The sequence below is a fragment of the Etheostoma spectabile genome, unplaced genomic scaffold (assembly GCF_008692095.1).
Source record: "Etheostoma spectabile isolate EspeVRDwgs_2016 unplaced genomic scaffold, UIUC_Espe_1.0 scaffold273, whole genome shotgun sequence".
NCBI lineage: Eukaryota > Metazoa > Chordata > Actinopteri > Perciformes > Percidae > Etheostoma > Etheostoma spectabile.
The window spans coordinates 1,563,051-1,576,606 of record NW_022605577.1 but is presented as its reverse complement, the minus strand read 5'-3'; the positions used below and the strand labels follow the sequence as shown (position 1 = coordinate 1,576,606).

The window sequence follows — 13,556 nt, the reverse complement described above, 5'->3', positions numbered from 1 at the left end:
GACATTGTGTCTTACATGGATTCAAGGTTTTCTAAACAAAGCTTATCATCAAAAGATGGAGCAAATCCGACCTTCCGCGAGTTGGGGAGCGCAGTGTTCCATGACGCATAACATTCAATTTGTGTTGACTATTAGGCCTATATGTGAGAGTAACTGTGCAATGTCTTGTATTGGAAAAATGTATTTCATTAGGTAAGGCAAAGTCATTCAGCTGAGGTAGACAGATTCACTTTACAGCTGCAGTGTTTACCATTGCACGTTAGCCTAGCAGCTAGCCGAGTTTCTTTCTGTTGAATTTAAACCTTCATGCACGTTTCATAGCCTAAAACAGAGTGGCTTACAAGCCAATATAAATAGAGAGAGCAACAAATTAGCAATGTGCCGAGTCACCCTCTCTGCTCTCTGTCTGCTCAGCTGCTAGACGGCTGCACTCAAGCTGCATCATGTATTGGTTAAGCCAATGGTTAAGCCAATGTTTTTCGGGCGTAACGCTATTCACTTTACCAGCGGTACTTACAACAGATGAAGCCACTGTGTCTTGAGAAGCTCTAGCTTGTTGTTTTATTGTTCACTTTTAACTCATTCACTTAATCAACTTTGCTATCTCTTTTTCCACTCCGTTACCGCTCGCTCTCCTTGCGCGACCACACGTGAACTGACATCACTCACTGAAGTCATCTTGCCATTCTTGCTCTTACTTACGCTACTCTCGTAAAGGGGTTGCGGTACACGCACTACCGCAGGAATTTCTTGCTTTTGAACCGCGGTAAGAAAAAACCCATACCGTCCCAGCCCTACCGACAATCTCTTCCAAGCTACATTATAAACAAAATGCAAAAAGTTTTGTTTCAGTAGACGTCTTTGAGAGCCACATGTGCATTCAGCAATTATCTCCTAACGATCCTCTGTCCATCTTTTTTCTCCAGTGCGTTACGATAAGATAAAGTTCTTGGTGATTGCTTTGAAGAACGCCGTGGAGGTGTACGCCTGGGCCCCCAAACCCTACCACAAATTCATGGCCTTCAAGGTTGGTAACATTTAAATAAAATGGAAAATGTTTCCTCTGTGTAATCAGTCACACATATTGTAGTGTATCAGTGTAAGTTGTATAACTTACACTGATACACTACAATATGATCTTCTTTTAGCTACACTAGCTGCAAGGCCCAAGGAATGGCAATGTTGGACTTGTTGCTTTGTGTGTCCAACACTTTATTTACCAGTAAAATATTTGAAATACTAGATGGATTGACATGAAATTTGATACAGACATCCCAGATCCCGATGGGACAAATCCTTATTAAGTATATCAAGTTACATGTACAATTCAACTTGCTCAGATAGCTTCTTAATTCCTTCCGTTTTATCTCTGATTGGGATCTCCACCACCAACATGTTACCTCCATTGTCTTTTCTTTTCCTTGCCACATATTTGCACATCTGGGACAAAACATTGATAGACATTGACTACAAAAATTCTAATAGGCTCGCTTCCACAGCCAGACACATGCACATACAGTACACGTAGACGTGACACATCCAGGCTGTGAGAGTCGTACACACGCACACATTCTCAGCAGAGCTGTGTCCCATTTCTTTCCGTCCTTCGTGGCCTGAGCTACTTTTTCTTCCACGTAGTTTAACCCTCTCTCCTCAGGAAAGGCCCAAAATATACCACCTTGTGGAAGTAATAGGATGACTATCTTAAGATGCCTATTTAAATGCAACTGCTCTTCAAATTGTTAAAGTCACACACTGATTAGTCACTAATGCAAAAGTTCCAGTCAGATTACTGTCGTCACAGTTTATTTTTAAAATGCGTCCTTAAAGAGCCTCTATTATACTTCTTTTCAACGTCATAGCTGTACTCTCCAGGTCCACTAGAATAGGTTTGACATGTTTTGATGTTCAAAAAACATATTATATGTTTCTTATACTACCCATTGCTGCAGCTCCTCTGTCTGAAACACTCTTGGCCCGCCTCCCTGAAAAGCCCAGTCTGCTATGATTGGTCAGCTGGCCCAGTCTGTTGTGATTGGTCAACCAAATTCAAACAAGCCACTGGGCAGGTTGTGCTTGCTCAGGCAGCACCTACTGACAGCACATATGAAGAACTGGGCTGGTTTTCTCAATCAGCGACATCCCTATATCAAACAGGAATGTGGGCAAAGCGTTTTAAGGCAGTTATGAAACAGTGCTGTCTGTGGAATAGAAAGTGTGACTGAAATGTTTTTTTTTTTCCAAATACAAAAAACCAAGTAACACATAAAAATCTGGGAACAATCCACATAAAGCATAATAGGGGCTCTTTAAAGGTAAAGATTGAAGTGTGCCTCTCTGCTACCCATAAGCTGTTTTGGTGATGTGTGTGTCTTTGTGTACATGTCTACCCAGTCATTCAGATCTCTGCCTCAAAAACCAATGTCTGTTGACCTGACAGTGGAGGAAGGCCAGAGGTTAAAGGTCATCTACGGCTCCTTGTCTGGTTTCCACGCCATCGATGTCGACTCTGGAACACCTTACGACCTCTACCTGCCTACACATGTAAGAGTCTATGTCATATTATTTCTACTACATACATCTGATCGGGTCTCATCTGTCTGAAAAAATAGGCAACTTTAAAAAAAGTTAAGTGTTTGAATGTTTTACTGTTATTAGAGCTTGTGATCAAATTTAAGACTGCTAACTTCCTGGGGAAACGTCACCAATAGGATTTAGGGACTAAGGTCTCTAAAATGCATCTTAAAAAGGTCTTTCTTCAAAAACAGGTGTTGGAAAGTGGCTTTATCTTATAATCAGGGCCGTCTAATATTTTTTGCCATTACACTTTAAGAACACCAATGTTTTTTAACAATGTTTTTTTAAGTATTTAAACAGCATACGTCCCCATAAACCAACATGAAGTAGACATACCACTAGACTTTTATTAGACTCAAATTTTTTTTATATTTATACTTTTAAATTTGAGCTAATTTTACAACTCCTTGATATATCATGTCAAGATCAAGAGGGCAAGATTCTTTGTATAGCAACTGTATAAAAAAAAGCCCATATACATATTGTATATTTTTTATATCTTTTTTTGCTGCGTCAAATCCACGTTTCCCTTTCATTTCTATGGGAGCAGGCGTGTTATACATTCTGGTAGTGTTGTGGGGACTTTGAAGAAGCGGGGCGTCGAGCTGCCTGCTCCTCATTTGTATAAAGTTGAATCCAGTCAAGCGTTTGCAAATGAGGAGCGGCCATTATAGCGTTTGTCCAATCAGCTGCTGCCATCGCAGTTATGGGAGTTTTTTTTTTTTTTTTGCTTGTCAGTAGTCAGTGAAGAGGAACTGCTAGGGGAGATACCACTAGCGAGCAATGTTGGGAAGCGGGGCAATCCCTTCTGTGCAAAAAGAGCTTAAAGGGACCGTACCATTAGGTCAAATTCACGTCATTTTGGACCATTATTATTACCATATCTGTGTCTAAAACGTTGGAAAAGCTAGAGCAGATAATATTTAAACACAAAACTTGCTAAAGAAGTCGACTGGGGACCGACTACAATCATCAGATCTGAGATAAAGTAATTTAGTTGATGCTTCCATTGATTTTACATTCATTCAACATAGGTGGTGCCCAATACGCTGCACCTAAGCCTTATAATGGCAGAGAAACCCCATAGATACTAACTGTAGTATTACATATTTAGAGAGGTTGTACGTGATATAGATACTGTTCTTACTGTAGCTGGAGCTCTCTATTTTACTTGACTTTAACTTTGTCTTTCTATCATCAGCTGTTATCTCCCTTTTCAACCATATCGCCTCACTCCTCTCAATCTCTCGGGATCCACTTCTCCTCCTCCTCTTCCTCCCACTCACGGTCTGCAGATGTCAGTCATTGCTCTCCTTTATTTCTCCTGTTTTCCTCTTTCCACCCCCCACTCTCTCCTCCCACTAGGTCTATCGCTGTCAAACTCTCTTCTCTTCCATTCTTCTCTTCTTTTCCTCCCACTCTGTCCAATCCAATGTGGCATTGTTCGGATGTTTTCCTCCTCATTTTATCTTCTTTTTTGCTTAATTTAAAAAGCTCTCTCTCTCTCTCTCTCCCTCTCTCTCTCTCTCTCTCCCTCTCTCTCTCTTCTGTCCCATGTGCAGGTTATTTGACGGCAGAATGTTGTTACTCATGTTCACATTTCCATTCAGACATTGTCCATTTTATGCCTTTAAGTTAAAATTGTAGAGATTGATCAAGCGTGCGCATTCCGATCTTCAGTACAAATTGTTGATGGATGTACACCATTATGAGTTGAGTTTATTTTTGAATATTTTTAAGCGATTTTTAAAACGATTACTTTTAAACGATTCAGAATCCTAAGTTTTAAAGTACCTAAATATATAATAAGTATACCTAAGTCACCTAACACACAACTACAAAAATTTAACAAATTACAGTTCCATTATTAACAAGTAACAACAAATAAATGTTGTTGAGTTGGTATGCTAACCAGCTTCAAACTTTAACAGTTGTCATGCAGAACAATGGCAAGATACTACACCTTTCTTGACTTATGGCATGTCCTGCACAGGAGAAAACTCTCACAGATGGTGTTGAAGAGGTCTGGAAACAAAATAATGAGTTTGAAAAGGCAGACAATTTGGGGAGGCGGTCCCACTCCCCCCCCCCCCCCCCCCCCCCCCCCCCAATCAGGCTACAGGGTCTACAGGGCAGAGCAAGTCTTATGTGTTTACTAGCGTTCACGTGCAGTGAATGGTTTCTATGCTTTTACGTCCATTTTGGTGAGCCTAGAGGGAAAATATGGTATTTTAAAAGTAGCCTACATTTAATGTAGACTACAGAGAAAGTGTGTGATATTTGTTTGCATTGTTTTGTTTCGGAACGTGTACAAAAAGGTGTCTTTTAGCAGTGATTGTAGAGTGCTTGTCTAAGAATTGCGCGGAATGTTAATCTAGTGATAAAAAAAATTGACAACGTTATAATGGGTTTGTGTTAACGCTGTTAATAACGTGTTTAAATGGCAGCACTAAAATACCTAAGGGCCTAATACCAGAGCTGCCAACATAAGTCTTTAATTATAGGATGATGTACTGGTACTGGTCTAGTTAAAATAATAAGCAAGCCCCTCAATATGAGGGTTGACTGCATTTGGTATTAAAACATGGCAGCTTTGATTTCCCCAGGATTATGATTTGCTTTAATATAGATATTTGTATTGATAAGATTCAGACTTTCTTGAGTAATGATGACTTATAGAAGTCATGGAAGCATTTTCAATCTCCAAAAATGCTTGTGCGAATGAATGTGTGTGTTTAAATGTGAACAAATCGCCGACTGCTGGTACAATCAGAGATGGAGCGTGTCATTTTTGTTCTCTCCTCTTCTGTATGTAGGCATGTAAGTTTCACTGTGTAGGCTCTGGTGAGTCATATTCACATTCTGACACATCTATTTACACTTTTTTTATTTTTTAGAAAGAATTAGAGAGGTTTGAGGTTCAGGATGTGACAAAGTATTTTAACTTAACGCGTCCCTTTTTTTTCATACAGTAAAAAGTATAAACCAGCATTTGAGTGTCGAGTGGGTGGCTGCAGCGAGGGTTAGGGTTAACAAGGTCTTTATGATTTAATGGGTTTTATTTGCATGTGTGTGTATTCCAGGCCTGTGTGCATAGTGTCCAAAAAAATTAGCTGATCAATAAATTACTAGTAGTAGTTTTTTTTAAAAAGATTTTCCTTATCTTTCAATCATTTTGTGATAGTATGCCAATTAAGCTAATGTAATGTAAGCTAAATAGGGGTCAATCTGATGACTTTTGTGACTGAATTGTTGAAATAAATTTGGAGTGAGAAGCAAATGCACTATATAGGCCGCAGTATAGACTACATCAATGTACTAATTGTGATTCTTACAGCTGACTAGATCAGAATCAGAATATTTTATTGATTGTGTCAGGGAAAGTGTTCAGTTACAGTTTGCGCCCAGTCAGATTTAAGACATAAATAAGAGTGTGAGTAAGAAGAAGCCAATAAGTGTATAAAGTATAACATAATAACATAATTAAAGTGCAGAGAAATGATGGCCACAGGCAAGAATGACCTAATGTGGCGCTCTGTGGTGCATCATGGGTGTCTGAGTCTGTCACTGAAGGTACTCCTCAGATTGACCAGTGTGTTGTGGAGTGGGTGGGAGGAGTTTTCCACAATTGAGTGTATTTTGGAGGGCACCCTCCTCTATGACGCTGTCTTTAAGGATCTCTGGAAAGGGAGGGAGTGTCACTTTGGAGTTCTTTGTGAAATACTTCAACAATTTTTGAAATATTGCCATTAACATGGATGACAGAAACGTCATGTCTCCAGCTATCAGTCATGTTCTCAACAACTTTCCCTCTCTCATTCACTCTCATTCACTCTCTCTCTCTCTCTCTCTCTCTCTCACACACACAAACACACACACACACACACACACACACACACACACGCACACACACACACACACACACTGCCCAAGCCACCCTTACTGTGTGCTACTTTCTATAAATATGAGCACATTTTTTTCTTTTCACTTCTCCTCTGGTGTATTAAGGCAGTTTGCTCACAGCTCCCCACTACACCGGTGCCTTACACTGCAGCTGCTGCGATATCATTTCAGCTCTCCAGCCGACTTCTGCCTTTTTCCTTTTCTCTCTTACATCTAAAGTCAAGCTTTCAACACTCTTTCTTACACACACACACACACTCTCAGACATCCTTGTAGTTCACTTTCTGTAAGTACTCTTGAGGACCCTTCACACGGCCAGGCTTTCTTCATAGCGTTATATCTATACTCTGAAAGACACACACACACACACACGCCTCTTCTATGTGCGCTCCTTCCTGCACACACAGCTGCATCAACAGAAATACATATTCACTTAAAACACTGATTTATGTTTCTTTATCACTGCTAAACGCAATTCACCTATTCACAAGCCTCAGCCACAATCAATCACTCACTCACACACACACAACATGCACCAGTCACCCACTTAAAGACACACACAGACACACACACACACACACACACACACACACACACACACACACACTCACAGCATTGTCCACTGTTTGCTGCAAACAATGCTGATTCCAAGGCAGAGGATTAGATTTGCGTTGCGTCTGTGGATGCCTGTTCTGATGCTCAGGATTGTGGTGGCTCACACTCTGGTAATGTATGAAGCTGACCCTGTTTAGATATGAGCTGTTGTAAGATACATATTTTCATATTTTTGGTGTTTTGGTTAGGCTAGATAAAGGTTTCTGAACTGGTAAAGTAATTGTTCCTAAACGGTTGAGATCTGGGCTGTTAGATGCATGTTTCTAGTACTGGTTTGATAAATATCAACTTAGATAGTGGTACCTTGATGGCATTTCTGTTAGATGAGTGTTGCTGAAGTGCTGTCATGCAAAAGACTTGTTGAACTATTATACTGTCAAGAGGTGTTTCCTAATAATAGATTAGCAGCAGGAGAGTTTTAGTCACCTTCTACATAATGCCAGTGAATTTTATATTTAAATGACCTTTGTGCTTCAGCCAAGGAATCCATATACCTCATCTATGAAATAATATCCACATCATCTTTCTTTTCAGAAATGTGTATCTCATTGCATTTCAGGAAAATGTCATCTGTCCTTCTCTGAACTGTTTTTGTTTTCTTATCAAGACATGTTCTCTCTGTAGTCTTGTATCTTTGACTGTCTTACAACTTTGGTTGGTTGTAATGGTTGTGACCTAAAAATGTCACATTATTCGTTGGTACTACAAGTCAAAGTCATTGTCAGATAAAATCTTAATGTCAACTCTCCAACGGTTGGCAGAATGCTGTTGCATCTCCACGTTTGTGTTGTATGTTTGTATTGTATATGTGTATGATTTGAATAGTGTTGTTCATGACTTTGTTCAATAGACTATATTGTGTTTGTGTGCGTTTGTTTCATAGATCCAGGGCTCCATTCGTCCCCATGCCATCATCATCTTGCCAAACAGCGCTGGAACAGAGGTTCTGGTTTGCTACGAAGACGAGGGCGTCTACATCGACACCTACGGCCGCATCACCAAGGATACGGTGCTGCAGTGGGGGGAGATGCCTGCATCTGTCGGTAAGCTTCCATCACGCACACACCATTTCAACAATGGCATCATACTCCTAAGTTCCTAGTGTCGGACCTAGTGATTGTAGAGCCACATTTGTCATGAGCCCTGAGATCCAACCCTGAACCAGATTCTGTGGAGGCAGATTTGGGACAAGGTGGGCTAAAAATAAGTGTGTGTGTGTGTGTGTGCCTGTGTGTGTTCTCGTTTAACTACATTCATGGGGTCCAAAAAACGGGAATACAGTATACTTGCCAAAATGCTGGACACCACAACTTTAAAGGGCTGTTTGAGGGTTAAGTTAAGACTTGGTTTCAGGATTAGGGTTAATTAGGCTACGGTTAGCATGAGGGTAAGGGTTAATTTTAGGCATTTAGTTGTAATTGCTAAGGTTAGGGTAAGGGGATAGGGAATGCATTGTGTCAATGACGGGTCCCCACAAAGATAGTGAGACGCACTATGTGTGTGTGTGGTGGGATGAACCAGGTCACAGTTGTCGACAAAATAAGGCAGACCACAGTTTTAAATTAAACCATTCTATTCAACGCAAATTAAATATTACTTCAAAATAGTATAACACATGGATCTGTGGTGTAGTGAGTGTATGGACAACCTAAACCCAAAAACCAACCCTGCTGGCTGTGTAGACTGAGAGAGAAAATGGTTAACCCCAGCCATCTTAAATAGGAATCTGGAGGAGGGGATTCAGTTGTGCCTAATGCTCTCTCTCTCTCTCTCTCTCTCTCTCTCCAGCCTACCTTCAGTCCAACCAGGTGATGGGCTGGGGAGAAAAGGCCATAGAGCTAAGGTCGGCCAACACAGGGAACCTGGAGGGAGTTTTCATGCACAAGAAGGCCCAGAAACTCAAATTCCTCTGTGAAAGGAATGACAAGGTACCAGTTCAAGCCCATTTAGATTATCTGCTTAAATCTACAACACAGTAAAATGTATTCAAAATGTTATAATCCTGTAGCATCATTCCTAAACCTGCGTCTGTCTCCCGTTGCAGGTCTTCTTTGCCTCGGTGCAGTCCGGAGGCAGCAGTCAGATTTACTTCATGACTCTTGGACAGAACTCACTGTTCAACTGGTAACGAGGGGTTAACAGGTCCCCTCTGGGATCAACAGGTGGTGTCTGCCTTCATTGCTCTGGGTTTGCCTGGGGATGCCTTTTTATATTACTGCCGACTGATGTTCATCTCCATGGATAATGGACACCATACAAAGATCAACTTAATATTCCGGTCTTGTCTAGTTGTTTATGTGAATGTGCATAGATCAACAGTTGATTATAACTCCGGCGGCAGTGAAACACTGCTTGAATGCATCCCTCCACGAATGCGGAAGCCTGAACCATCACTTCTTCGGCTGTGAAAAGCACACAGAGCATTTCCTTATGTCTGCACTCCATAGTTAGCTGGAGCCTTTTCCTCGTGAGATTCAGGCTGAAAACCATCACCGCTATCCTGATGCACCAGATCCGTTGGTCAACAAAGAGCTATCGGAGAAGCCGTCATTGGAAACCGTTTGGAAAAGGGCATGCTCTTTCAAAAAAATACCTGACAGGTGATTGGATGAACCATCTGTCTATCACGTCCGCCACTGATGTTTTGACTGAACAGTTGCGGGTGTCACACACACACACCCCTAAACCACGCCCGTAGCTGCCCTGCTCCTTACCGGACGCTGATTGGTTCGGTAAGCTGGTAGTTCCGACACAAACGCATTACTTGAAGCCTGACAAGATGGATTTTTCTGGGGATTCCAACGGGATCTTGTATTGTTGCGAGAATTCAGCTGCAGGGTAACCCTACCATCGGTGCACCAGCGTTGCGGGAAATCTAAAAAACACCTGATCATCAGTGAACATCTGGCCTCAAGATCCCTTCCTTCCTAAGATCTGTCAGCGCCGGAGACCACAGCACTCTGATCAGTTGGTTCCACATTCATCTCTCCTGGATCAGTTAACCATTTTGTTTCTCTTCCTTTAAAGGATTCCGTCCTATCAGTTACTCAGCTAATTATGTGATATCAGTCATTCACTCATATTTGCTTCCACAATGCCTGGCCTCGGTGTATTACTGGAGCAACTGCTTCCTTTTGGTCCGATGAAGTCTTGGATAATTATTCTGCTAGGGCAGACCAGGGGAGAAAAAAAACAGAAATCCTTTATTCCATGGACATAATCTGTCATCTGGGCATTTAAAAAGACTGGGTTGGGGCCAGAATGTGGAGTAAGTAGGACAAGAACTGTATGTCATTACATGTTGTCGCTACTGCTTGCCATTTTTTCTTGATTTTCTTGATTATCTGGAATTTCCAGATATATGAACCGGCCGTGTCTCCAATACCGCAGTGTTTTTATGAAGGCTTTTAGTAGTTTCTTCTTCTTCTTCTTCAGTGCTATAAGCATATCAAGCACCCAACAAATTGGTCAAATACTGTACTGAATCCTTATTCTTTTTATTTCCATATCATCTCAGTGGACAGTATTATATCATGCAGTATCAAATGCTATATGATTGAAAGAAGAGTTTCCTTTTTGTTGTCTGAGAGTGACAGTAAGTTAGTATAGCAGCCCACACAGCATAGAGCCAATCAGTTATGTTTAACTGTATCATAGCTGTAAATATATTGTCCATGTGAACCTTTTAATAAGGCGAAACGTAAAAAATTGAGTGATTGCCATGAAGACAGTTAAATCACTTTAGACTATTCATTAGGCCATTTCTTAGTATCAGCTCTCTGCCTAGCCTGAAATTAGTCGCCAATAAGGCAGCAATTATCTCTTGCTGCATTGCACACTTTGTATTAAAATGATGTGAGCAGTTTCTTTTGTAACACAGTCTTAAACAATACACAGTCAGTACAGTACCTCACCAGCCCTCTTCGGTCATCGTTTTAAGCATTCCGTCCACCACAGATCTTTACCATGTCATTTTAGTCTCATTATTTCTAGTACCTCAAGAGCCTTGTACCTTGTAAGTAGAAATGCAAAACAATTCCACAGTAAGTTTAGACCTTAGGATGTATATATTCTTGTAAGATGGACTGTTTTCTAAATATTTTATAATTGACAAGCCATCATTATGTATGTGTACATAATTATAGGCTTATGAATGTGAAGCCCCATCCCAGAACAGAGTTCAGACATGTTGTTTCCATGTGAACATGAACACAAGCTACTGACAGTGAACTTGAAGGCTCCTGGTCGACGTGTTCAAGATCCAATAATGTATCAGGTGAATTCTGTTTTGTGGTTGACCAACGTGTAGAAGTCAGGCTCTTTGCACGATGGCCACCTTGTACATGTTTTCTGTAATATAGCCTCCTTTGGAAATGATGTTTCAAAGTGGAAACGTTTAAAGCCATTCTGTAGTCAGTATTGAAGATGTCACTGACAGCCTTCGGCGTTGGATCAGTATTTCTTACACTACCCAATATGGGACGCACACGTGTTATTTGATGGGTCATCTTGAGATTTTTTTTTTTATGCCCAGATATGATGAGATGCATTGGGCTGGGCTTGTCTAGTATTTGTTCTGATATTTTTGTCATTTAAACAATGAGCTTCAAAGCAAGAAACCAAAGATGAAGGCTTTCATATATTGGCTTTCTTGAATCTAAATATGGAAGATAAATCACAACTAACCTATTTGATTTGAAAAGAGCTTTTATATTTCCAAAACTTAGAGTGGAACGTATATTATATACTGTACAAAAGATGCCAACTAGACCAACCCATCCAACACAGGCCTGAAAGATCTCCCAGGAGCTTATAGTATCGATAAATCGCAACAAAAAAATATGCAATTAAATGTTGCTAGTGTTCATTTATTTAATTACTTACATGTATGCTTTAGGAAGGGCTGCAGTGAAGAAATAATTGTTTATACTTTCAAATGTGAATTGTCTATTTCTGATCCATTTTCATTAGCCTATACCATTTTCTCCATTAGATTTTGGCTAGCAGAACGGCTAACGTCATCATCCTCTACATTATATTTACTCTTGAATGTTGAATATCAAAAATTTGCGCCAAATGTTTTATATTGGGTGATATTTTGAGCTTTTATTATGGACTTGATACAGTGTAAATATTGCAGCTGGTTCTGTGAGAATATTTTAAAACTGGAAAATGAACTTTCTGATAATGACCGTCTCAATGCTAAGTTGTTACCAAATTTCATATTTGTTTGTTTCAGTGTGAAACAGACGCCAGACCAGATAGCTAGTTAACAGGGCATGGGTATTGCCTCCAGGAGTGTAAACCTAGCTTCACAGGCTAACAGACGCATTATTTGCTTGCTCTCAGGGGCTGAACACTGAAGGACCAAGCGAGCTAGCTTGCATTGAAGTTTGTAGTTAGCATTGCTAGCTAACAAATGGCTAAGATAGTAGAGGTGAGGAGAACAAATTTTTCTCTTTGTACACAGTTGCTTAGCTGTGTACAGTAACACATAAGAATATTATATGACAAAAACAAATACACACAACTATGTATGCTACTATATATGTGAATGACACATATTTAGAGTCCGGCACTGGGCTAGCTTGCGGTTAGCTGCGGCCAGTTCGGTTCAGCGGTTACGTCTTGGTTAGGCCTGATCCCTGAGCAAGACCCGGCCATTAGTAGAGTCCAGACAGGTCCGGAGACCAGACCAAAACTAGTCCTAAACGACCACAGTGGTTCCATCCTGGGTCCAGCTCGTCCAGCTCCACCTTACATTTACACAAACGTTGTACAGTAGCTAACAACACCGTCACAGATGTCTGCTCATCAACAGTACACATGCTGAAAGTGATAATCTGCCATTTAATTAACTCTTTATTTCTCTCATAATAAAGCAAAGTCAGAGTTTGTGAGAATGTCGTCCCAGTTTGATTTCATGTCCCTACTTTTTCAAAGCAATAATGTAAATCTTTGAGAACCACTGGTTTATCGTTATTATGCAATTATACCGCGATCAGATGAGTTATAATTTGGCAAATCTCTAAATGTAGTCTTGTACATGAAAGTATATATATATATTTTATTAATATTAAACAGGTTGCCGTCCTTTTACTGTTGAGTTATAGCTCAGTACAAAGGTTATGTTGTTTGGTTTCTGAGAAAAAATTCTTTTCTCTATTGTTCCATTTAAAAGCCACTACTCTAAATGTGCCAATTTTCTATTCAACGTAACGTTTTATCTCCATCGTTCTTTATCCTGCTTTTAAGAAACAACATAGGAATCAGTTCTGCTACACGCTATCCAGAGCCAGTGTCACACCTAATGATGTGTTATACATGTGGGTTAACTATTTGCCGTCTAAAGCCACAGTTTGGAGACACAATGAGGACAATGAGACTTCTCTGTCTTGCCTGCACGTTGAGTCTAGCTACACTAATGAGAGAAAGAGCGATCCGTGCTCATCCTCCTACAC

General features: G+C 40.4%; 1 protein-coding gene across 3 annotated transcripts in view; it reads left to right on the top strand.

Annotated features, from left to right (window-relative positions):
* si:zfos-2326c3.2 (misshapen-like kinase 1) overlaps positions 1-9,342 on the top strand; it is an 80,156-nt gene extending 70,814 nt beyond the window's left edge. For all 3 annotated transcript variants that reach the window (XM_032510832.1, XM_032510833.1, XM_032510831.1), the window contains 5 exons: positions 927-1,027; positions 2,395-2,544; positions 7,979-8,138; positions 8,884-9,023; positions 9,140-9,342. In XM_032510832.1, coding sequence (XP_032366723.1) covers positions 927-1,027; positions 2,395-2,544; positions 7,979-8,138; positions 8,884-9,023; positions 9,140-9,223 — 635 coding nt within the window. In that variant the 3' untranslated portion in view covers positions 9,224-9,342. The remainder of the gene's footprint in view (positions 1-926; positions 1,028-2,394; positions 2,545-7,978; positions 8,139-8,883; positions 9,024-9,139) is intronic.
* The last annotated feature ends 4,214 nt before the right edge of the window (positions 9,343-13,556 follow it).